Below are 25,527 nucleotides of genomic sequence, written 5' to 3' on the forward strand. Positions count from 1 at the left end.
TATATGAATATATACTATATATGTACAAATGTATAAATTAATAATAAATTAAGTACAAGATTTTAAATATATCATACAAGATACATCACATAGCTGTATGAATACATTTGTTTAATTCGATATGTAAAAGAAAGGATGAATTATGATAATGTGCTCTTTATATCAAGAATCTCTGTTCTTGTATGGTAATTTCTGTTTTAGTCTATCTAGTTCTTCCTTCTGTGAATAATATTCTGCTGTTGTTTGTGTCAACTGTAAAAAATGAAATAAAACAAATGGTAATTTTTATATGAAAATAAGATGTTAGATACTGTATTAAATATTATGTATTTTGATAAGAAACAAAGCATTAATAACCATATCAAGAAGTACTTCAAATTTTAGCTTTAATAAGTTGTTTTCATCTTCCAATCTTTTTACTTCCTTTTTTAATTTCTCATTTTCTTTGTACGTGCTTCCGATTTTACCAGATTCTGAAACAATATAAGTTCCGTATCATATTAACAGATCGCTTAAAAAATATTTTTCATTGTAAATTTACCTGGGATCCACGAACCAGATTCAAAGACAGTTTCTTGGTCTCCTAATTTTAAATGTATAGGACCAACATTAGGTCCCAGTTCTTTTTCTATACGTTTCGGACTGAAATCTTTGTTCGCTAAGAAAACTCCTACTTTTCTTGTAGGGGTCTTTTTGGGGGAGAATTTATTTGAAAACAATGGCATTGCGTATATGTACCAATGATATGGTGACGTGACAATGATTTATCTAAATGCGAAGGTTAAATATCAACCTGATGTTGGTATTTCAACTGAAATACTGACTTGAAAAAAGGAACAGATTTTATCTTATTATTTCATTTCAAACTTAAAAAAATTTACTTTCCTAAGCACATTGTATTAAAAACTTAATAACCATAGCTTCATTAACGAAAGGAAAATGTAGCATAGAAGATAGCAAATAATATGTATGTATATGTTGCGATAATTATAGTATTATACTATTTTAACTGACAGAGTATTGTGGTAATCGTGATTGTACTATCTGCATCAAATTTTCGTATTCGTAATATACAATTAGGGTATTACGTATTATAGGCGATACGTTAGCAGTGTTTCAAAAATTTTTGTTTACATTGACGCCGTTTATACCATTTCATGCTTATGCTCGTTATTGGATCAGAGTGAGATTGACTACTGCGGGGAATTTTTTACGTGCTTTTCCCAGCGTTGACGACACGTCATAATCACGGTTTCGGAGAAATGATCATTGCGATTTTATATAACTTGTTAATTCGTTTGATTATATTGATAGTCAGTTAAGAAGGTGTAGTGACAGTTTTCACTGATAACCTAAATTATCCATCATGACTTGGCTTGGAACGATCGCTAGCAACGTTCTTCGGAATATCGTATTCCAGGATATACCGCCGAATATAGTTCAAGAAGTCAAGCCTGAAAATTATAGTAATCGACATATTGAATGCCGCGAGGATGGTATCGTACTTTATGGTCCAGGTGAAAATGAAAGAAAATATGAAATTGTTCTTCATAGGCCTTGTACAGAAACGTTGCATCAAGCATATAGGTAGGTATCTTCATATACGTTGCTTTCTTTTTTCTACTATAGGTGATGTAGTATGAAAGTTATTTATATATTATTTATTATTTCAAATAATTAAAGTTTATTGTTTCAGTTTATATAGATCAGAAGATAATGCAGATATCGTAACACATTTTATTGTGTATAAGGATAAGGTTCCAGTACTTGTTCAAATTTGTCGCGAGGTAATTATTTCCAAAATTTCATGATTTTTTGCAATCTGTGTAGAAATCATGATTATCAGTAATTTATTTATACAGATGTGTAATGTGAATAAGATACAGAAATTATGTGATACTTTGATGGAACATCCGACATGGACACTGGCACATTTGGCAGCTCATTTTGCTCTTTATAACGCCTTTACCCATGCTGATGTAAATAGTCAGTTGAACAGTGGAGATACAGAAACAGGGGTGTCTCCTTTGCAAGTTGCGGTGCAAACAAATAATCTGCGTACAGTGCAAATGTTGATTGAAGCTAAAAGTTCATTGGAGCATCTGGATTATAGCGCAAATACCGTCTATCATTATGCAGCCAAATCTACTAAAGAAATAATTTTAGCCCTTGGAGGTGATCTTCCAAACAGTTTAAATAGTCGTAACAGTAATGGACATACACCGATGCATGTCGCTTGTTTGAATAATAAGCCCGAATGCGTTAAAGCTCTTCTTTTAATTGGAGCGGATGTGAACATTCCTGCTGCCGAGGGTGAACCTTCTAGTCCTAGTTACGTAGGAGATTTCTTGCACAGTAAACCAAATGTTCTTCATGCCGATGACATGAAATTTGGCGGTACGCCATTGCATTGGTCACTGAGCAGGGAGGTGATTAATGCTCTAATAGAAAGTAATTGCGATATAGATGCTTTGAATTTCGACGGCCGTACGGCGTTGCACATCATGGCAATGAGGAAACGATTGTCATGCGTAGTGGCTTTGTTAAGTCATATGTGTTCTGTAAATATCGTCGACAAGGATGGCAATACTCCGCTGCATTTAGCGGTTTCCGATGGTACAGTGGCAATAGTGCAATCGCTGATCGCTTTTGGAGCAGACATTGATGCAAGAAATTGGAAGTCGGAAACGTCACGGCATCGTGTGAATATCGATAACAACGAGGGTCAGAAAATTTTGTATATTCTAGATGCGGTAGGCGCTAAACGTTGTCCACCAGAAATGTCAGATTGTAACAAAGGCTGCAAGTTTAACGAAAATTATAATGGTCTCGCACCGCAGCAACCACCAAGGGCTGTACCGCGTACAGTGTTGGATCAAATGTTACATGTTTCTGGGATGGACAAGATGGCTATGCAAGAAAACCAGAAAATAAAAGGTGGTCGACTTCTTTGTCTAGATGGAGGAGGAATTCGTGGTTTGGTTCTTGTACAAATGTTATTGGAGATCGAGTCGATCCTGCAGAAACCTATCGTAGAGTGCTTCGACTGGATCGCGGGCACTTCTACAGGTGGAATCTTGACTCTTGGTCTAGCTGCTGGCAAGTCCTTGCGAGAATGTCAGGCACTGTATTTCCGCATGAAAGAGGAAGCTTTTGTCGGTAATCGTCCATACAACAGCGACGGTTTAGAGAAAGTATTAAAAGATTGCCTAGGTGTTAATACGGTGATGTCGGATATCAAGAAACCCAAGATAATGATCACTGCTGTATTGGCTGATAGAAAGCCTGTCGACCTTTATTTGTTTCGTAATTACGATGCACCTAGTACGCTACTCGAGCATTCAGAGACCTCGATGTCTCTCGCTTCGTCATCGAGCGAACAATTGCTTTGGCACGCAGCGAGAGCAACCGGGGCAGCTCCATCGTATTTTCGAGCGTTCGGAAAATTTCTGGATGGTGGATTGATAGCGAATAACCCGACTTTGGATGCCATGACTGAAATTCATGAATACAATCTCGCTTTAAAGGCTTCTGGATGCGGAGAGAATGCGGTCCCCTTGTCTTTAGTCGTTTCTCTTGGCACAGGTCTGATACCTTCTAGTCCATTGAAAGATATCGACATATTTCGGCCCGATAGTTTATGGGATACCGCAAAGTTTGCGATGGGAATATCGGTCCTCGCGGTACTATTGGTGGATCAAGCAACAGCAAGCGACGGAAGGATCGTTGATCGTGCCAGAAATTGGTGTTCCATGATCGGAGTGCCTTACTACAGGTTTAATCCTCAACTATCCCAGGATATCGCCATGGATGAAAAAAGCGACGAGATTTTGGCTGAAATGATATGGAGCGCTAAAGCGTTTATGCATGCCAATAGAGATCAAATAAATGAATTAGCTGCTGTGATAAATCGCGACCTCTAAGTCGGTACAGATTCGTGAGAGTCAAATATGTACGAGTTGCTGATTTCTTTGTGAACATGTACGTATGCTTGTACTGCACCCACTCAAAAGTACGAATCTCTCTCTTTCGTTCTCCACTTCTCTTTCTTTCGTTTTCTGCCTTCTTAATTATATTATTTGATTGTTTGTTAATGTTTTGTACATACATACGATTGTTGTTGAGCATTTCTATGATTAAGAATTATTTAGGAAATTTTATATCGAAGCAAACTTACTAGAATCGGCCCGTGATATTTGTAATCGACGAAGTAGCGCACAATTTATTATTTATTTCTGCTTTCTATTTCAATGCAGACTTCTCATTTCTAGATTTAATTTATTTACACACACACACACATACACACATATGTATAAAACATAAAGTAGCGCGTGTGTTCGATAGGTGAATATAGGATTGATGGCGGTTTTAGAAATGGTGGTGGTGTATGATAGACTGCGGATGTTTATGCATTTTTGTGAAATTTGAAGATGCAAAAATATCGAGAATAGGATACTTAGTAGGCGAAAGAATCTCTGTTTAGAATCTGCTTCGTTGTATTTATAAAAATTTGAATCGGTATAAATATTCGCAGTCTACTAATAAATAATAGAGAGTGGAATTATACTGTACATATAGGCAACTCGTATTTCTTCATCAAACTAGACGCTGACAAGATATTTATTCCTTTATTTATTTGTTTATTTCATCTCATTGTTGCCAAAAAAATAAATAGCGAAGAAAGAAAAAACAGTACTAAGCGGTCTAACAAACTATCGATGCCCACACTCTGGCGCGCACGCTCATCTCGGGCGCAGAATTACGCGAACGAATAAAACCAGGGACCATGATTGTTGTAACCGAAATTGAGAAAGTTATGGTATAAGAATTCGTATTTTATTCTAAATGAGTTTGGTCAGGACTAATTATTATTATAAATGATTAAAATTTGTTTATTCCTAAGAAAGAAAGGTTCCGTCATTGATAATGATTATCGGCAATAAAAAACAATCTGCGTTACCAGTAATGGTTACCAATAACCGAAAAATGTTCTCATCGCCCATAACGATTACCTGCAATCTAAAATAATTTCCGTCATCGATGATGATCATCGATAACCAAAAAAAAAAATGTTAATCATTTATAATAGTTATTCGTAGCTAGAATACCTAAAAATTACTGATTTTAAATCATTTAATATGTTAAAAATGTTTTGTTTAAGCAAAAATTCATCTTTTTCGAATGACCTTCTCCGTAAAAATATAGAAAACAACTGTTATTTTCGGTCCCTGAATAAAACACATCGCACGAGAGCGACTTATCGAGGACCCATGTAATAAGGCGGTTGCGTCATAGACGCGGAAATATACGGATAGAAAGAATGGGTCGAAACTCCCTGCGTTTGGTATTCGTTCTCCTCGTGCATCGTGTATCCCTCTGGAGCGGAGTAATACTGGCTGTGTACGCACGCGTATGATTTGCCCGGGCTGGTAACATCCGCGGGATATTTTAAGGGATTCTCCGGGTATTTGGGTAGATCGTAAGGCTTCGTTTGCAACTCGGAATACTTTGGAATCGTCTCGTGATATTTTGCAGCGGTAGATACCTCGTGATACTTGACCGTCTCGTAGCACTTGGCGTCCACGTAGCTTTTCGCCGCTACGTTCGATTCGTATCTGATACCGTCGTACGGTTTGCTTTCTACGATCGAATGATCGACCGGGTATTTGCTCGTGTCGGCGGACCAAGCCGATCTCGACAGATCGTAGCTGGTTTTGCTATCGTGGTAAGTCGGTCTGTCGTACGTTTTGATCCCGGTATCTGGATATAGGCGAGGATAAGTGCAGTCGGACGAGTTGGTAGAGTCTAGAGACGTGCCTGGAGAGGACAAAGTAGCTCGATGCATCACGATGCCCATTTGTTCCTCCGATTTTGGTTTCCGTCGACGCGGCTGATACTGTAATTGGCATTTTACGATTTAACTTTAGACGGCGGACTAAACTGGAACGATCGTTGTTAGAACGATCGTCGACAGTCACCTTGTAATGCGGATGTTGCTTTTTGTGCGCGTTCCTCAGTCTCTCAGCTTCCTCTATGAACGGTTGTTTCTCACCGTCGCTTAGGATTCTGTTACATTCGCTAGAGTTAACCTTCGATTCGCGACACTACGATGTAGGGTAATGTATATAGATAATGTCAGCTCGAAATACCTCCACAGTTTTCCTAATGTTTTCGAAAGTTCGGCGTTGTGAAGCTGCGGATATTGATCCGCCAATCTGCGTCTGGCCGCTTGAGCCCAAACCATAAACGCGTTCATCGGACGTTTCACGTGAGCGCTTCTTCGTCCTCCTGCGCGAGAAGTGACCGGAAGCAGGGTCCAATCGTAGCCTGGAAAAACGAAGATAGATCTTTGGAATATTTTTCGAATATCACGTACACCGCCGGTCATAGATATTAGTATTATTCGCTACATCCGTTATATTAGTATATTTACTTGCTATGAAAGAATGTTGCGAATATACCTCTGAAATACCCGAACAACGACAACGCTGATTTAGGGCAAATTTTCTGATGTCGCGAATGGTAGAAGAGCAACGTTTGGCGAATGTTAAGAAGAAGAGGGAACGGTATCGTGTTTAGTGGGAATTTGTGTAGCCGGAAGTTGCGTAGCCTATCTTTGCGCGGAATTGAATCGTAAAGGAACGGGAGAGATAAAACGACACCTGTTTCCCTTGAAATAATCTTAATCTCTGGTCGGCCAAACCGTTAATACTTTTAACGCGTGTTCCCCGTTCCCCCATTTTTGTTTTCTTTCGTATATTTCTCGTGACGATCATTCATAGTCATGAACGAACGCAGCATCAGACAGAAAAGTTTTACGAGTTGCAAACGAACGAGAAGTTCCGAACGTGGTGGTCTTTATCTATCGATCGTTCGTTCGCATTAAGAGACTAATTATTATTACCGACTTCCTCTTGGTATCCCCCTACGAACGATTCGCCGGCTAAAGAAAGGTTATTTGGGTCGCCTCGAGTTTTCCATTCCAAGAAATCTCATCGTATATCCGATACACATCGAATATTCCGCGAACATGCTTCGTTCATCGTCTCATCGGTCGCGTGCCATTTTCTTTGTATCAACGGTATACGTACTTTATCGTTAGTGGACATTTGCGGATATTTGTAGTAAAGTAGGGTCATTTGAGTCGTCTAAACTTGAACGTCTTAAAATTCAACCTTGAACTTTGCGCAGAATAATCGGACTTATTATTAGACCGCGGATTCTATTCCGTACATATTCAGATTTCTTTCATGCGCATAACGTATATTCATAAAAACTTGTTATAAATATTCACGTATTGTCGTAAGCGATTATATGTGCAACTCGATCCGTCAGAAAGAAAGAAGACTATCGAGCATCGAGACATTTACTTGCTGTATCGGTGATCGTTAACGGGGGAAGGAAGTAGGAAGATAGGAAGGAAGGTTAAGGAGAAGGAAGATGCACGTGTTGAAACGTCACCACGAGCATCCGAACTGTGAAGAGCCGTAGATTTCATGGTAGCTAATTACCATAAGGACACGGTTCACCGATGCGGTCTCTCTGTCGGCTCCTTTAACGTTCGCTGGAGGTCCTCTCGCTACTGTGTTCACCGATAGCAACCAGGACGACAATTTTCATGGAAATTCGGCAGGGCTTACACCCTAGAAAGCGACGGGAATAGAAAAAGTTTCGCGCGAAAAATATACACGACTTGGGAACGAACGAGTTTCGTTTCTAATCGCGCGTGTTCGACTGTGTCTTCCTCGAAGCGCACCCAACGAAACGGCATCAACAGCGAACGTATATCGGCGATGGTCGTCGAGAACGTTTTCGAGGAAAATCGCGCGTTTAGTTTGAACGTTCTCGAGATTGAGAGGGGAAACACGTGCTTTCGAAGTACGCGAAGATAGTAGAGATAGGGAAGCTACAAGTGGAGTGGAATTGATTAATCGAGCGAAAGAGGAGGAGATTGGCCGAGAACTTTCGTACTTTTCCAAAGGATGAATGGCTCCACAGGGGAGACGGAGAATATGGTTCATAATAAGGGATTGTAGCCCGCTGAATGAACCGGTGTGCTTTGGTATCTTGCTTGTCAATGCCGACCTGTCGTCCACTCTTGCTACATTAACTACTGTACAAATCAGCTCCCATTACCACGAAGATAGTCTCGTTAACAAGTGAGGATACCGTTGAACGCATCGTCACCTTCGGTGATTGACGAGAACGTTTGGTTTCCCATGTTCCGAATCGATCGATCGATCAAATTGCAATTTTATCGCTTCCTCCGCGATATTTCGCACAGATATCGTTGCGCAGTTGATATAAGGCGATGCGGGAGCGTTTCGTGCAACGTTTTGCGATTACAGGGTGTATCGAGTAACCGTGCTACTTGTATCGAGCAACTACTTCTTCTATTCGGGTTGGTTACGCGATGATTTAAAGACGAATGAAACGGTTGGACGATTAGAGAACGATGGATTCGACGTGTCTCGTCCGAGGACGCGTTTTCTGCCTCTTCGAAACACGTTCGGGGAACGCAGAGTTCCAACGAGACGCCTCGTAAATCACGTCGGGCACCCATTACTACTGCTCTTCTTGGTCCCCACCTTCTCCCGTGTTCTGTCTGAGGTACCCTTTCGAGTCGATGTCTCAGATTTAATTTCGTACTAACATAATTAGTGTCGGTGGCAAACGTTCAGCGGTTTCGCTCTGTTCGCAGCACCTGCCGCTCGAATCTTCCTCGAAATCGTCTTTTCGCGCTCCTCGATCCTCGGTTCTCCGTGTCGCTCCTCCTTCTTTCCTACCTCTTCCATCATGCTCGCCCATATTTTCCCTCCATCCGGCTACGGTATCACGGGGATAAATCTGAGGAGCCGAGTTTCATCGCCAATTAAAGTGTCCTTAGACGCGAGACCCGTTCGAGATACTCGCAACCCTGTGCGACACGGTCGACAACCGAAAAAGACAAATTCCCGCTTTACGCTTGATATTTCCAAAACTAGCTTCGCCCGACCTGTATCGACTCCGACGGTATCCGCTGCTATTTTTCAGACTACGTAGTCGTAGAAAGGCGAAAAGAGGAAAGAGAAGCAAGAAACGAAAAACGTGGAACATTCTTAACTCTAATAAAGAATCGTCGAATCTTTCAAAACGAGAGAGGCGAACCTTGAAGTAGCTTGCCCACTGCATCGTCCAGAGAGCTGGTGCATTGCTCGTTGCCGCATTGTTCGCTGCTCGACGGTCCAGCTTCCGTTTCTGTCGCAGCAGACGATAAACCGCCACCTTGGTGGGCTTCCATCTTCCTGAATGTTATTTCCAATTACTTATCGTAGATATTCACATTCGTAACACGGACGATCTTCTTCCTTGTCGAACGAACGTCCTTTCTCTTTTCCTTTTTGTAGATAGCACGACCAGTCGCGTTCGACCGCGAGCAACGACTTTCACCGAAACGTCGAACTTATCGGTCCGCCTGCCGCTCTATCCTGCGCACACTGTTCTTTCTTCACGTAAAACGCGTCGTCGAGAGGCGCATCGTAAAGAACCGAGGAAAGCGAAGAAAAGAACCGAGTAATTAATCCGAGGTTATCGTGCCGTGATTTATCATAAACCGACCCTTGTCCCTCCTGGTAGTCCGTATATCGGCGTCGCATCGATTTCCGCCACTCTCTCAGCGACCGGCCCTTCTTCTTATCTCGCACGATAAATATCGTTTACGGGTTTTGGTACGTTCGCGACTCGATTTATTCTTTTCCTTGGTTCGCACTCCGACCGCTGATTACTCGTCATCCGTATAACAACGATCTCTGTATTGAATTCAAATTCTTTAAGACGTGTTTCTAATTGTCGTAATCCGATCGCGTCGATTATAAAAAAAATGGCATAGAAAATAGCACCCGCGACGGTTCAAGGAAACTCCGATAGCTAACTGACTGACTGGCTGACTAGAGAAGAAAGACGAACACGGATCGACGAGGATGTGAAGGTTCATTCAGGGAGCGAGCACCACACAGGTTGGTCCGTACGAAAGAGGCAGAAACGATGAGCACACGTCTGGCACACGCACCAAACGTTGGATGGTAGATCGCGGAGGCGGTTCCGTGGACCACCTCTGCATCTGGTGGGGGATATCTAGGATCTTGTTCCTTTTCTGTTCTTCTTCTCGACTCGGCTCCTCGACTTCTCTCGGATCCTTCGTGTGTCCATCCTGTCTTCGAAAATCATTCGCTATGATTCGCTTCGTTTTAGAATGCCACGCTTTTCGTAGCGCCTCGTTGTTCGACCGAATTAGAACTTTTTCCCGTTTATCGTAACGCTCGTGAAAACCTAGTCGCATCGGCTTTCCGCTGCGATTCTTCTTCTGCAACAAAGTCGATCAATTTCGAACAAATTCGATCGTCATGCGAACAAATAGACCTCTCTCTCTCTCTCTCTCTCTCTCTCTCTCTCTCTTTCTCTCTCTCTAGATGAAAATAATCGCATTTGCAAATTTCCTTGTCCCGTGACTGAGTTAGCAGTTCCCCGCGAGCCATATAATTAGATCACTGCGAACGTGACTTTACGTTCTCGCGAGTCACATCGGGAAAAAGAAGGATCATCGGGAGGAGAAATAGTGGAACAGGGAGAATGCGAGGGCATAAATCCAGGAGCGAGTTGAAGCTTCTTCTTTTCGTTGCGCTGGTGCACAGGAATCATCGGTTGACAGTCTGCATCTTTCTGGCGAGCCTAATTATACAACGAATTTAATGAATGAGTGAGCTAGCAAAGACAGTGGCCCATACATGAGCATATATAAACCACGGTCAATGCCGTGTAGCGGCTTTTGTGCGAGATCAAAGGAGGCATCTTGCTCGCACTTTGCAGGATTAACTTGCTGGTGGTGCGTAAACGCGCACTCAGACCCTCGGAAATGCTCGAGACACTTGGGCGGATTACGGATTGCTACGGTTTTTATCCCAATGTCGACGCGAGTCTATCGCGAGGGAAACGCGCGCTCTGCTGCCGCCTAACGAACGAGCTGCGCAATTTTTGTTTCTCTTTTTACGCAACACGTAGTCCCGAAGGGAAAGAATATAGCGAGATCGTAGAACGAAGCCGCGCTAACTAGCCTGATCGATCGATCTAGCCACGTCTATAATCGTACGCATTCCGCCTGTACGTAGGTACGCACCTTCGTCGCTTTATTTCAATAATTCTCTGTTACATCGAACACTTTTATATACGTTTTCTAACCACCTGCCTTTCGCGACCACTGTATATACTTCGGCTTTGAATACGTTTACCGCGTACAAGGAATTTGTTTCAATGCCGTAGTTGTCCGCTGGTATACAGATCCAATGCGTAGGGTCTGTAATGAGAAACTTGGACGAACGAGATGGTGTTCCGAAAACTTTAGCACGTCAAGCAGAAATATTAAAATTCGCTAATACAGTGTTACGTGGGTCGACCATTGACATCTTTGCAAAGAAAATGCAAGTTCGTTGCAACCATTTTAATTTCAATCGTGCGCATCTATGTTGAATCTATACGTTAGGTATAAAGAAGCTTGTATTATTCTATTTAAGAATTGACATTCGACGAATTGACTACGTACAGCTCTGTGCGAGGCACAAGATCCCCGATACTTTTCATTTTTATCGATTATGGAAAATCGTAAACTCTAACCATTGATTGATTTTACGATCTAGTTATAATATCCTTTTGATGAAGAGCACGAGTCTCGTTCGCGAAACAAAGTCGGGTCGGCTTGTTTTCGTACGGAAACGAGTTTGTTCGTTCCGTCCTGGAGCATCGTTGCTTACCAATCGTTCGTCGCACCAATCGTACGTTCTCGATCTCTGGTGCACGCGCGGCATTACGCGCTGCAACCGAATCGCGATTCAAATTTAGCCAACCGCGAACAATAATATTGATTTCAGCAAGCCGGAATTTTGCTCTTCCTGGGATAAACATCCCGAAGCGCACGTGGCGTCAATATGTGCTTTCGTTCTCTCTCGGTGTACGCGAAGGAGAATTCGTTTCAGGGCCGTTCAGGGAAACACGCGCTACGATTTCGACGAACAAGGACTCTTTCCTATTCCTTTTGCCCCTTTCCCATGCGACCATAAACCAACGTTTATCATTTCAGTTATTCGACTTTCGCTCAGAAGCAAACTTACGATCGCGTGTTTCATAGTGTATCAATACTTTGGCAAATGAGAAAATCGGAGGGATCTTGCAAGGAATTTTGAGCGACAAACTTCTCGGTGTAACAATCGGCATTGCATTCAAAAACTCGCCATATATATCTATCAGGACACTGAGATTAGGTAAGATATAAATACCAATATCAGATGATATTGATAATGTGTCGAAACGTGACGACTTAGACTGGATTAAAAGAATAAAGAATTGGAGTGGGATAGAAAGAGAAAGAGAAAGAGAGAGAGAGAGAGAGATCGAAAAGCGTGGCAGATATAAAATAATGATTTCACCGATTCCCGGGGGTCCTGTATCGGAGTTGTGTCGGACACTTGAAAGGATACGCGGTCCCCTGGAAGAGGGGGCCGCAGGAGACGATGGGTACCCGACACATGTAGCCCCCCGGGTGGCGAGCACCGCAACTCTCGGACCCCCAACGGTGACACGAGCTACGTTACATTCTGCAGCGTCATCGAGCCGGCACGATGTCATCGTGTACCGCGTAAGCTGGTCGCGCGACGCGTCGGTGGTTCCGAGTTCGATTTCCTTGCTCCGAACCTTTTGCTTCTATTCGAGGGGAGATCTCGCCCGGTCGAGGAAACTCTTTGGTCGCGCGACGAGAGCATCGTGGCCGGTCGACGACGTGACGACTGGTAAAGGCGACGCGTTTCTTCGGAGCGGCCGTGGTCGAGCGCGACCATCGACGAGATCGCATTTGGTGCATCGCCAGGAAAATTGCACGCTCCTCCTTGTGACGTCGTTATTGCCAACAACTGGCCGACCAATCGGCTTGCTTGCGTGGGAGGAACGAAGAGGGACGTAACGAGAGAAAGAGAGAGGAGCAGAGAAAGGAACGGAGAAGTAGGTGGAACGAGAAGGAACCCGATTGGTCCTACTCCCGGAGGATATCGTGGCCATAGAGGCTCTCGTCCACGAGGAGAGAGACGAGTCCGAAATAAACGATACAGGGATTTTTGGGGGGGCTGACAGTCGGTAGAGAATCGAACGTTCGAATTTGATTCCAAAGGACCGAAGCATTTTCCCTGTAGAATAAAATGCTGTGAGCGAGATCGTTGACTTTTAAACGTGTCTTTAACCGGACAGGACGATTCAATTCGTCGTTCGAATCGTCGATCTCTGGGACCAAATAATTCCTTTATTCAAGAATCTTCTACCTTTTCACGCGTTATTACATTTCGTATCTGCAAAACCGACCCAACTTTATTCGCTCGTCTTCCTTCATTTCTCATCTCGTCATCGTGGCAATTTCTTGTTGGAGGATGACTCGGGCGATAACAGGTGAATAAATAATAATAATAAAAAGTTCACGTTGTCTCGTTGTGAAGTAACGACAGATGTCGTCAGGAGCAATTCTAAACAGACAGAAATCTACTAATTAAGCGTCGTATGTAACTATAAGATTTACCTATGACGAGTCACATGTACGATCTTTAAAGTTGCGCAAACTAAATGGCTTACCGATAAATATTCTAAAGAGAATCTTCTGACAAGATTTAATCGATCGATCGTCTTACAGAATAAAGTACTAAATAACGTTAAACCTACTAGACTTTTCCGATATACGTATCTGCTGAAATTCATAGCGACGAACAAAAGTATCGGCGTAGATTTCACTTTTCTGCGAGATCTTGCGTACATCTGTTCTACACTTGCAATAAGTCAGAAGCGTACGAATACTTTTGTCTCTTATATGCTATATCCTAGAAATGAAAAAGATAAGATATTCCAGGTAAGAAAAGCAGCTTTGCACAGCGAAAGGTAATGATCTGGTATTAAAAGTCGAATCGAGAGGAGATCTCTCCTCCGTCGGTCCGTCGTCCATCGTCGGTCGTCCGTCGACCGTCGGGCAAACCATCGAGGGTCCCTTTCCCCTCGTCTCGGGCTTCATCGGTGGGCACGATCGTAAAGCAACAAGTGTTAGCAGCTCTTCGGCCCGTCGCTCCGCCCCCAACTAGCAGCCGCTGCTGAAGCGATCGGTGGAAAGTGCCCTGAGGCGATTCAACCACCTCACTCGAGCGTCGATCGCGCAAGCAACTAGAAATCCTCGACCCACACTCAGGCTTTTCGTTCTTGCGTACTTCGTTTCGTTTTCCTTCGAGTACCGAAAGACGAGCGCGATGTTTATGGTCGCCGCGCGATCCTGACACGCGCCACATACCATTCGTGCCTCCATCGAGAGTGATTACTTTTGTCGACTCTGTCGCGCGAGGCGAAGTGACAGGAGTGTCGGCCGCTTGCCTGTGCTCGCAACTACCACGAAAATCTTCCAACAGGTTCGACGGAACACACCAGGTGGAAGAATCGCGAACCTCGGCGAATTTTCGCCTACAACCTGTGACAATCTATGCATCGAATGTATACAGTGAATTTCGTGCACGACAACTCGAAAAGTCTTCGTGGTGGCGTTTAAAGATCCCTGTGCCATTAAGATCGTGGAAACGTGAATCGGTGGTAGCTGGCGAACAGTAGGATCTTACAGAATCGGAAGCGAGCGTCGATCGCGAGAAGCGAGGCTATCGGAAGTATTTCGGCGATAGAAGAAGTTCCAAGAAGTGACGGCGTAGGATCGAGGCCGAGAAACCGTGGAATACGCAGCATTCAGCTTTGACTCGTGTGTTCTGGAACGTCGATCGTTTACAGTTGAAGAGAGAAGGAAAGAGAGTGTGGCCGATAGTGGAAGCAGAAGGAAAAAAAGAGTAAAACGGGCCGATACACAAAGAAGAAGAAGAAGAAGAAGAGATTAGAATTGCCGTGGCTCGAGTCACGACGAGAAAAAAGTCGTTGGAAGATAGGCCGAGACCTCGGCGAGTTGCCGACGGCTTGGCATGCATACCCGTTGCGTTTGCTCGGTTCGTAATCGAGTGCAAAATTAATTAAACGTGACAAACGTGCGCGCCGCGCTCCGATACCAGGCCATCTCGCGTCGGAGGGAACGAGCCGAACAGAAAAGAAGAGAAATCACCGACGCAGCTGGAACAGAAGCGCGAGAAACGGAAGTGACGTGTTACCGCTACGATAAAATGGTAATTGCAATTAATCGATGAACCGTCGCTGGGTAACGTGCACGTTCTCCTTCGAACGATGAACGCTCGTAGCGCGCGATAAATCCGTGGATTCGTCGGACGCGCCATCGTTTCTCTCCTTGCTTTCGCGACCGAACAAAATTGAGAGAAGATGAACGATATCATGGGTGAGGCATCCGGTTCGATTTCGTCGAGCGGCGCTGCTGCTAATTCCGTCAACTCTAACAGCCCTATCGCGACTAATAGCAATGGAAGCAATGGTAACAACAATAATGGAAAAGCGTCAGCTGTCGCTGCTACGGTTGCCGCGAATGGAGGCGAAAGAATCAGCGCAGCGGTTACCAAAGTTCTACAGGGATACGATTGGACCCTGGTACCTGTCGCTACCAAGTGAGTTTTACGTTCGACGCTTTCTCTATAGTCGATACGCATTTTCGAAGTGACGAGCTTTACCCGCGCTAACTAAATGCCCGAGAGAATTTTGCATTATCTCTACTGTCACGTAAAAAACGCGAAAGCTTCTTCTCCTGCATTTCGGAGCGATATTTAGCAAGCGTCGTTAGCGTTCGCGAAGACGCGTTTTAACGCCAAGAGTTTAACGCGCAGCGGAAAGAAAGAGTAAAACGATGGAAAGGCAGGGAGAGAGAGAGAGAGAGAGAGAGAGAGAGAGAGAGAGAGGGTGTAAACGCGCGCGGTTTAAGCTTTAAAAATACGTAACGCTAACTTAATTATGACGCACTGGTTTCCTCGGCTTGGGAAACGGCTCGTGGAAATGTGTCCTCGGTTGCCAATTAACGCAAATTAGCTAATTAATGCCCGATCTCGTTGCCTCTGTCTTTCCTCTCTGCTTCTGTCCGTCGCAGCGCGTCGATCGTGATTTGTGAGAAGCGCGGAGGAGAGCCCGCAAAGGATGAGAGAAGCGATACGAGAAACGGCGTTTTTTCGTTTCGCGTATCGAAGGAGGGGACGACGAATTAATGGTCGGCTCGTTGCGCCATACCGACGATCGTTACGATTCGATAAAATCGAAACGCGGATCGCGAAGGGATGACGCAATCTTTCTTCGATGGCAATGCGAAGATTCGTTATTCTGCGATGCAAATGCCATTTAAACGTAGCCGCGAATCTTTATCGAAACGTTTCTCCAAATTCTGTTACGGAACGAGCATAGGTGTACAGTTAACTCACGGAAAATTTCTTCCTAGCTACGGTTGAAATCTCCGAGCGTGTATCGCTATGCGCGACGGCTTATCGCGCTAACCCTCAATTATACAGGGTTATCTCGGGGTAGCTAAAGGGGGTACGATGTTTATTCCCGACGATAGGGTCCGATAAAATCGACTAGTTTTAATTCCCATGAAATCCATGAGAATGCAGTCGAACTATCGCGCGTTTCCTCCTCTCGCCCCATACGACCGTGTAATTCCTCCACATTGCTCTTTCTCTTTCCCCTATTCTGCAACTTATCGTTTACCTAGAGCTCGTCTATCTTTCAAAGTCCGAATCGCGACTAGCATTTTGACGTTAGAACGCGAATTTCTTTCGTGATATCGCGTAACGGAGAACGGAACATCGTAGAAAAGAAAAAAGCACAAACATCTCTCTATTCCTTATCTTGCGACTTGCCGTCTAACGAAACTTTATCGTCCCAATGAAATGCGACTAACTTTTCGACATTGAAACGCGAAATTTCCTTTCACGAAATCGCGTAACGAGGAACGTAACTCGGGGAACGAAACGTCGTAGAAACGTAAAAAGGGTGTAGCTGCTGCGTAGTCGGTGCCACGCCTACGCACGTCAGCTAGTTCTTCGCCAAACCGCGTAAACGAGGTGCAAAGACTCGAAGATTTTTTGCGTATCTAGGTAAACCGCGTACAGCGGAGTGACTCGCGATTGCTGTGAAAACCCTTGTTAGTGGACCCGCGCTAATTACCAACGGCTCCTCGGGTTTGCTCACGGATTTAACGCCCCTCTTATTTCAAAGAGGCCGAAATATATACGAGCCTCTTTTCTCAAATTCTTTCTCGGCTGCTTCCTTCCAATATTCGCTCTCTATCTCTTCCTCTTTCTTTCTCTAACGTTTCTCTTTCTCCGTGACACACAGAGTCTTTCGAAACGGTTGCGGCTGTGCTTTTTAAAAGTCTCTCCACCTTCGGCAGCAGGGACAGCATCCCGTTGCCGACAGGTCGTCCGTACGCGTATCTCGGTGAAGCGCGTTTCCTTCGGTTCCTAGCCGGTCGACGTCTGGGGTTTTGGTTCGCGTAAGGTCCTCGAACGAGGCTCGATTAATCCCAGAAAGAAAACAGCACGAGAAGGGCTTGTACGGCAATCACGTCAGTCACGTCAGTCGATGCCTGGCTGGACGAGGCAACGGTTTTATGAAGTCATCTTCTAGGAAAGAAAGGGATACGTCCATTCCTGCTCGTCACCCGTTGGCAGCGCCGGTGTTATTTTAAGGCCGGTTTTAAGCGTGCCGCGTTCCGCAGGATGACCCAGGGGTAGCTTGGTAGAAAACTCTCGATACACGAGCACGAGGATACGTCGCGATACCACCAACTTCTTGTTATTTTCTCGCAACCAGTGTCCCCGGATTGATGCTTTTTCCAGAATTTCTATCCTTCGAACCTTCCGTTCCTCGTCACTGTAATTCTTTCTTGTCACTGATATTCGGTACTTCGTTGCTGGAAGGTTTTCTTCGAATCGGCAAACTGCTTTCCGAACGATTCGCAGGATGACTTGAAGATAGTTCGACTGAACATTTCCTATGCACGAGGATACGTCGCGATATGACTAGCCTTTGGTTATTTTCTTGCAACGACTGTTACCAGATCCACGTATTCTCCGAAATCGAACGGTTTGCGGCAATAAAGAGACAGCTCATATATTTAAGTCGCATTTATTGGGAGGAAAAGAAAGGCATACAGCGGCTGTGAAACGTATTGACACGGTACTATAGCACTTTCATACGAATTAATTTGATCCAAGAATTTATATTAAATTTTGCATCGATAGTACTTTATATGGCTACAAAAATCCCATATACTGAAACTGAAACGTAGACCTGATAATTACCTGATAATAATAAAACAAGGATATGTGCAACTGCTTTTTATAGCCGCTGTAGCTGCCATGTGATATCGCATGAAATATAATTCATATATAAAAGTGCAGAAGTTTATTGCTACGAATATTAGTCGACCAACAATTCCAATCAAATTACTAGAAGACGAAACTGCCTCCTTATCGCAGCAGCCACCTCGATCTCTATTTCTATCTTCCATCCAAACGTTTCGCTTCTCGCTACATAAATCCTTTCACGCCACGAATATTCGATAGTTAATAACTTGAAAATTTTCTTGAAATTGGTAATGGGCATTTTTAAACGATCTCTCGTTTCCGCGTACGCGCTGTATTCGAAGAAAACAATTGTTTCCAATGAAGATAATGTCCTCGAATTGCAGGGGTTCTGGCGATAAAAGAGCGGCCCACGTGAAGAGACCTATGAACGCGTTTATGGTGTGGGCTCAAGCTGCAAGGAGAATACTCGCCGATCAGTACCCGCAGCTTCACAACGCGGAACTGTCCAAAACACTGGGCAAGCTTTGGCGGTGAGTCTTTAGTATGCTACTTTTATCGAGTTGACCGGTGGTTGGTTGATCGCGAGCAAGAGTTCGATTCTGATTTCTTCGGCAACTTCTCGACTTGCGAGTTGAAGCAACAGTCCACGCGACCACTTGTTGCCTCGTTCTATTTTTACCCGCGATTTAGCGAGCAAGCATTTTTTACGGGGCGCATACCGAACACATTCTTACCACGTGGCGCCGAGGCTGCACGTGGTACGATCGTTCCCGGTTGACAACCGCGCGAACCCCGAACTCGTTGTAAACGGGTCAGCGTTGTCAAAACCGGAGCTAAAGGCGGAGTCACGGCTTGTTCTATTCTAGTCTAGCTTTTAGTACAGCACGTGGAAGCGATATAAAAGAGAAAAGTAAAGCCACGTCTTTAAATTTCTCGACTTTTTAGATAATAACGCGTTCTGCTACTCGAAAGCAAAATACGATGCATCTGAATACAATTTTCTACGAAAATCGCGAAGCTATCGTTGTACCAAATGACAAGCGACGCGTAACGACTGTTCGGTCGATCGATCGATAGGCGACGCGACGGAAGAGAAAATGGTATACTCCTCGTTGTGAAAGTCGCGAGAAGGGAACGATATTCCATTTCCTGATCGAGACTAACGAGATGCCCTGGTGGGTCGCACGAGCGAGGATCACAGGACCTCGCCGACCACATCGATCAGAACCCCTGCGGTGAATCATTTTACAATGCCGCCCGATCGCGATTCCGATCACAGATATCCCCCGCGTATCTCTGTCTTAACGTCAAAATAGGAGCACAACATCGGAGTTTTGCTGCAGAACTTCGTTTATTCGGAACGGAACTTTAGTTATTGCTCGATTAAATAAATTCCAATTTGTTCAGCTCGTAAGAAGAGAATCTAGCCATCGATACTTCATCAATCTGAAAGTTGAAATTCATGATGAAATTCATAACAGTATAACGAAAGATCGGTTTGTAAATTTCGATTTTTATAAAAATCTTTCGTGCAAATAAAAAAGCATTTACCGACAACGACGCGACGTAAGGAAGAAAGAACGTGCCTTTCGAATCCTGTCGTTTTGCGTGGAGCGTCGCCGATATGCGTCGAGCAGCTCTAGCCGGCGTCGTCGGATTATTTGCAAAAAGAAACGACTTGCGGGCTACTATCGACGTAGTCGATATTTACGAGGGACCAGGTGTAGGTGTCGGAAATAAATCTTGTCCTTTTTCTTCCGGCTCGAAAGGTATCGCGTTCGAATATTAGACACGGTGTTTGTCGACAAAACGAAAACAGATAGGCTCGGTTCATCCTTGGCGCGTGCTAACAGCTGCCGGCCGGTTCCTGCCTCAGATAAACGGCCCCCAAGAATCACAATAAACTCCTTGTCCCCGTCAGGTGAATTTTTCCGAACCTGCCCCTTCGTCGCTCGACGCTTCGTGCAAATAACACCCGTGACGAACAGGTAAATGCATCTTATCTGACGGAAGCAACGTCTCGATTTTGCCGCGGTTTTGCTTCACCCTCGATACCTCGAACCTCAAACACCATCATCGCCGTAGTCATAGACGCCACGACGTTATCGTGGCTCGTTTTCATCGCGATTTTTACGTACAGTGTCAGATACACCGGAATAACGCACCGCAGATAACGTATAATCGCGTGGCGGAGAGAGACAGATCCAAATTAGCTAACCCTGCGTTGCATCTGGCAAAGAAAAAGAGAGGCTGCGACGAGTCGCTATCGTCAAGCCCTGCCAAACAAAAAAACCTCGAGGCAAAGTCCGTTGACCAGATGGAGAGTCTCTTTTCTCTCTTTCCCAGTGAAGACTCGCGCGCGTTAACCTGCGCGTGTACCCGAGGAAGACGAGTTAACTCGTCATTTGCCATTGATTTATTCTCAACTTAATATCGCTTTGTTCGAGAAATTTTCAAATCGTACAAAATCTTAAACGTAAGCGGTTCGTAGTCTAGAAATTTCTGGTCAAAGTTAAAAGACCAGGTACTGAGACTTTGCGTGATATTTCCTTTCCTACCCTTTCGTCTGGTCACCTTCAAGTTTGATACAGGGTAGAGAAAGGAAACGCGACGCGGGAAGAGCAAAGAGCCTAGAAGCGTGGAATCGTTGCTGGAATCCTCGAGATCTCGCAGCCGAGACCGGAAAAGCTTATCAGTCTTGGGGCTTTACGAGCCCAGTGGGAACATAAACACGAGAAATTAAAGACTAACACGACAAGACGGGACGGAGCTGGATGAGACGAGACGAGATTCGAGTTGCGATGCAGTCGAACGAGAATCGCTCGAGTTCCCGTATATACTCGATGTACGCGTGTGCGTGAACTGCGCCCTTTAAGACTCTACGCGGCGAGAAACACTAACCAGACCTCCCATTTCGACTCCTCGAGTGTATCGCGTATGGTGATAGAAATGCTCTCGTTCCAGCCTCTTCTGCGCCGCATATACGCGAAGAAGCGGGTGCGCGCGTGTGAACCTTGATCGACGACCGTCGATGACACAAAACGTCGCAAGATCGCGCCAATTTCGTCTGATCTCTTGGTTTCTGGTCGTTTGATCGCAGGTTGCTGTCCGACAGCGACAAGAAACCTTTTATCGAGGAAGCCGATCGTCTCCGCGTGATTCACAAGCGCGAGCATCCGGACTACAAGTACCAACCTCGTCGTCGAAAGCAAAACGGGCCGTCGGGTCGAGAAGGATCGCCGTCGAGGAACCAAAGCAACGTGACCTTCAACGTGTCCAGGTCGTTGAAGCAAGAGGACGCGAGTCCTAGGGGCACACAGGGACCGAACTCGCCTCAGAGCGGAGTTAGTTCTTCTCCTCCGACCACCCCTAATCAAGGATTGTCACCCCCGACCCCTCCCACTACCCCGCGCGGACAACATTACGCGAATCAGGTAAGGACGTTTGAAAGGAAGAGATATGCGAGCCTGTACTTTTGAGAAGAACCGATGGAAACTAAAACGGAAGGAAATCTGGTTCACAGGGAAATCAGCCGCAGCCAAATAGTACGATGTATCAGCAAGACTTGGCGATTGGTTCGTCGAGCGATTCACCGCATCAACATCAACCAGGAGTCGACTTCAGGTACATCGAAGTTGGAGATGGTTTACCAATCGAGGAGGGTCAATTGAACGGTCTTGGGTCTCTGGGCGGCGTTGGTTTGAACCTTCCATTGAACCTTCAAGAATGCGAAGTCGAGAGCAACGAGCTGGACCAGTACCTTCGGCCTCAGGTGCCGGCGGTACACGTAGCCGCACCAACGACCACCTCCTCTCAATGGATATTCAACAGGTAATTGTTTCTTGCGTTTAGTCCTGACGTAGACGAGGCCATGTTTTCTCTCGAGCTAGCACAGTTGCTACAAAAAGTACAGATAGCTTACACTTTACGAGTTTTTTTTATCTAGGAATTTCTATCTTAAATTGCGCGCGGTGAAAGTTAATAGGAATGCCCCTTTCTTAGAAAAGCGCCGGTTTATGATTTAGGCTAAACGATCAATTTTAATTTGCATCTACGTTATAATCCAGTTGGAACAATAATTTTAACGTGTTCATAATCCGTGTTAAATATCTTGGAAATAAATCTCGAGTGTATTTATAACGCAATACGGACAGCCCAGTGTCTTTCGCGTGGCAGAACTCGCTTGTCTGCATGGGGTTTTGTTCGAAAATTTCGAGTCGCTGAAATATAACGTTTTGCAGATACGAGGAGGAGATCGAGAGACCGAACAAGCGACACTGCTCGGAGCAACCGATCGCCGAGACGTCTTGGGAAGACAGAGCGCAGGCGGACATTGTCAGATACCACGAGCTTCAGCCACCACTTCCTCCTATGCAGTACATATCCTCTTCCCATAATCCACACTATTCGCACACGACTACGCAGATGAGCCATCCGCACGTGTCTACGTCCTACGCGCAATACCAACGTTACGTACCTGGTATCGAAACGTGGCCCCATTACATGTAGGAACAAAGAGAACAGCGCGATACGCACGTCATCGCCCAATCGACATTTTTCCGGAGATTATTCTTTGGAAACTTAAATGGTAAATCGTGTCCCCATTTACGAACTAACTATATTATTAAGTTTTCTCAAGGTTACATATTTTATTGCTGACTTTTCCAAGCGTGTCTGTATGTGTGTGTGTATGTGCACGAGTGTGTTTGACGTATGCATGGTGCGTACCTATGTGCGTACGCGTACACTGCGTCCTATAATTATAAAATCACAGGAACAATTTCAATTAATCGTTTAAATTTCGACACATTCTTTTCACGTTCTAAAAAACGACAAAGTCAAATAAATGGAATCGAATGTTCTATTGTTATTGAATGTCACGCGAAAAGTAGAGAAGTTATCGTTTGCAGCGGTTACAAATTGATAGTATTTTGTGATAATAGGTATGTGTGGGCAGGTGAAATTTCAATCATGACAAGAGTTAACCACGACATATAAAAATTGAAAATGTTTAAATGATGTTATCATTACGATGTAGTGTAGTGTGTTTGTATGGGTGTGCGCGCGTGTTGCGTTAGCTCGAGAGCGGAAACTGGATCGCGTGAAGTCGAATTAATTAGAAGTTTCCGCGTTTCGAGTTGAACACGTTTCGCGATCGTTGGACGTTTGGAGGACATAGAGATGTTACGGCGCGCACAACCACGATCTTACTCCATGACATCATTCCATGACAGTCGGCCATTCCAAAGCGCAGAATTTCAGGCTAAACAAACAGCTCGCTCGATACGGTGGCCTGCCGCGCGATCTAAATATAATAATAATATATAAGGCTCGAAGTGTAAACCGGCGGCTGCGCTGGCGAGTGCGATTCGGTTGCGTATCGAAGCTGCCACGCTCTTCAAATAAACCTGCGAAATTCGATCGGTCGTAGTTGGATCGCCAAAGTCACGCGACATGGCTGTACCACGTCCACGTGGACGTCCTCTCTGCGAATTTCGAGTTCGAAGATGCGTCAGGCAGAGCTGTTGGATTTCTCGAGAAAGGAACACTTGGTTAAAATGTCCTATCTATCATTTTGAAAGCGAAGAAAATCGAAATCTTATTATTTCTGCGATGTTTACTTCTTTTCGTTCGATTTAAAATACCTAGGCATTGTTTCGTAACAGTCTATAATTATTATACGTAAGTATACAAAGAGATAATGTACTATTAACGTAGCAATTAATTAAACGCTTCAGATAGTGGCAAAGACGTAGTAGCAGTGACATACGTTCAACATATCCCAGCACATTGGTACATTTAGATTAATCGATACGAAATTACCAGGTGGTCGAATACTTGCGAACGGGGATGCGCATACTGTTTACGATAAAATGCCTTAAACGTTATAAACAATGATATAATAATATAAGCAAAGCGTTATAAAGGAATAAAATTATTTGACAAGCAATTAGGGCAAATAAAACAGACTGTTTCCATATCTCTGGAAGAGACACAGGGTTTCGTAACTTTACGTAAAAGATAAAAGATACGTTTTAAGAGAATTTCGAGCACTTTAACGTACGTTGAAAAATGGGGAGAAAACGCTAGATAAGACATTTTAACTGACGATGAATTGAGAAGAGGGAAAAGTTGCAAGTTCGATGGGTTCGTGTCGAGCGATGATCGACGAGACAAGAATTGAAGCACGCGATCGTCGCGGTAATTAACGCAGGTATTAACGCCGTATTCGTTATGCTACCCCGATAGCCGTGCTTTTGTACTTACATTTATCGTTAGACATACATGTATTTATCGCGCCGCCTATAAGAAGCGCGAAAAGCGTAGAGCGTGTAGAAACATTTGACGCGCGAGCGTTCGAAAAGTTAATTTATAAGTACGACGGTATATTCTAAGGTTTGTCGGAATAAAGAAAAGAAAAAAAGAAACTGTTACGAGTTGAGAGATAACGATTGATCGTTAACCCTTCCTTTTCGCCAGGCTATCGTCGAGATTTTTCTGCCTGGCTTGGAGATAAGACCAAAGGATACACGGTGGTAGAAACGTGAACGTCGTTACGCGACAGATTAATGAAATCGAATAAGACGCATCGAATAAAATTTTTATTTGCCAACTCGCTTTTATCGACGATTAAAAAGGTCTCGGAAGTTCTGACGAAATGACGCCAGATACGAATGAAATGAAACATAGAGAGAAACTGAGCTAGACGCGCTAAGGACCAAGCTACCGTCTATCACAGTGTTAAGAATACTTGAAATTCTTTAAATTGCATCAAATCGAGGAGAATCTCAGTGGAAGAAACAACGAGAAAGGAATATTTAGCGGATCTTTGGAATTTCCTGTCCAGGTTGAGTCTATATTCGCACTTGACGCAAAAAAGACCTAAAAATGTCCTGAAATACTCAGCGAAATACGGAAAACAACGTTTTTTTTGGAAAAAATACAAACTCGCGTTGAAAAAATTGATTTGATTTTAACGAATTTCCAGTTGATCTCTGTTAATCCGGAAGCGGAGCTCTTTGTGGCAACAGGCCCTTTAATTTACCTTTTCTTTGTCGTATAAAAAGCGCGTGATGTAGCAGATCATTTAGTTATCGCAGCTGAAAGAGGTTGCACTTTGGTGCAATACGACGGCAATTATACAGCGCAATCCGTTTTCGTTGCAAATCTCGCCGAGCCAAATGAAATCGGTCGAATCAACCGGGTTGGTTTTCGCTGGTCGCGCGTTATAAACCACGATATA

General features: G+C 44.3%; 4 protein-coding genes across 6 annotated transcripts; 2 read left to right on the forward strand and 2 right to left on the reverse strand.

The window, feature by feature from the left end:
- Positions 1-95: 95 nt before the first annotated feature.
- On the reverse strand, positions 96-914 carry Cby (beta catenin antagonist chibby). Its single transcript, XM_069127445.1, has 3 exons — positions 542-914; positions 358-473; positions 96-252 (listed from the first exon to the last, which is right to left on the reverse strand). The coding sequence occupies exons 1-3, from the start codon at positions 723-725 to the stop codon at positions 163-165; spliced, it is 390 nt and encodes a 129-aa protein (XP_068983546.1). The 5' UTR covers positions 726-914; the 3' UTR covers positions 96-162.
- Positions 915-1,366: 452 nt separating this feature from the next.
- On the forward strand, positions 1,367-4,695 carry iPLA2-VIA (calcium-independent phospholipase A2 VIA). Its single transcript, XM_069127434.1, has 3 exons — positions 1,367-1,587; positions 1,697-1,787; positions 1,863-4,695. The coding sequence occupies exons 1-3, from the start codon at positions 1,367-1,369 to the stop codon at positions 3,921-3,923; spliced, it is 2,373 nt and encodes a 790-aa protein (XP_068983535.1). The 3' UTR covers positions 3,924-4,695.
- Positions 4,696-5,146: 451 nt separating this feature from the next.
- On the reverse strand, positions 5,147-10,002 carry LOC138187019 (transcription factor SOX-10). 2 transcript variants are annotated; one of them, XM_069127443.1, is made up of 4 exons: positions 9,148-10,002; positions 6,150-6,327; positions 5,979-6,066; positions 5,147-5,896 (listed from the first exon to the last, which is right to left on the reverse strand). In XM_069127443.1, exons 1-4 carry the CDS (start codon positions 9,278-9,280, stop codon positions 5,258-5,260), a joined length of 1,038 nt encoding a protein of 345 aa, XP_068983544.1. In that variant the 5' UTR covers positions 9,281-10,002; the 3' UTR covers positions 5,147-5,257. The 2 variants fall into 2 exon arrangements, with proteins under 2 accessions (XP_068983544.1, XP_068983545.1); XM_069127444.1 differs by lacking the exon at positions 9,148-10,002 and adding an exon at positions 7,512-7,629.
- Positions 10,003-10,018: 16 nt separating this feature from the next.
- Positions 10,019-24,359, forward strand: LOC138187018 (transcription factor Sox-10). Of its 2 annotated transcripts, none has more exons than XM_069127440.1 (5): positions 10,019-15,596; positions 18,668-18,814; positions 21,385-21,718; positions 21,808-22,115; positions 22,526-24,359. In XM_069127440.1, the coding sequence occupies exons 1-5, from the start codon at positions 15,358-15,360 to the stop codon at positions 22,791-22,793; spliced, it is 1,296 nt and encodes a 431-aa protein (XP_068983541.1). In that variant the 5' UTR covers positions 10,019-15,357; the 3' UTR covers positions 22,794-24,359. The 2 variants fall into 2 exon arrangements, with proteins under 2 accessions (XP_068983541.1, XP_068983542.1); XM_069127441.1 differs by having other exon boundaries at positions 18,686-18,814.
- The last annotated feature ends 1,168 nt before the right edge of the window (positions 24,360-25,527 follow it).

This window comes from Bombus flavifrons, chromosome 14 (genome assembly GCF_040668555.2).
Source record: "Bombus flavifrons isolate JBK064 chromosome 14, iyBomFlav1_principal, whole genome shotgun sequence".
Lineage (NCBI taxonomy): Eukaryota > Metazoa > Arthropoda > Insecta > Hymenoptera > Apidae > Bombus > Bombus flavifrons.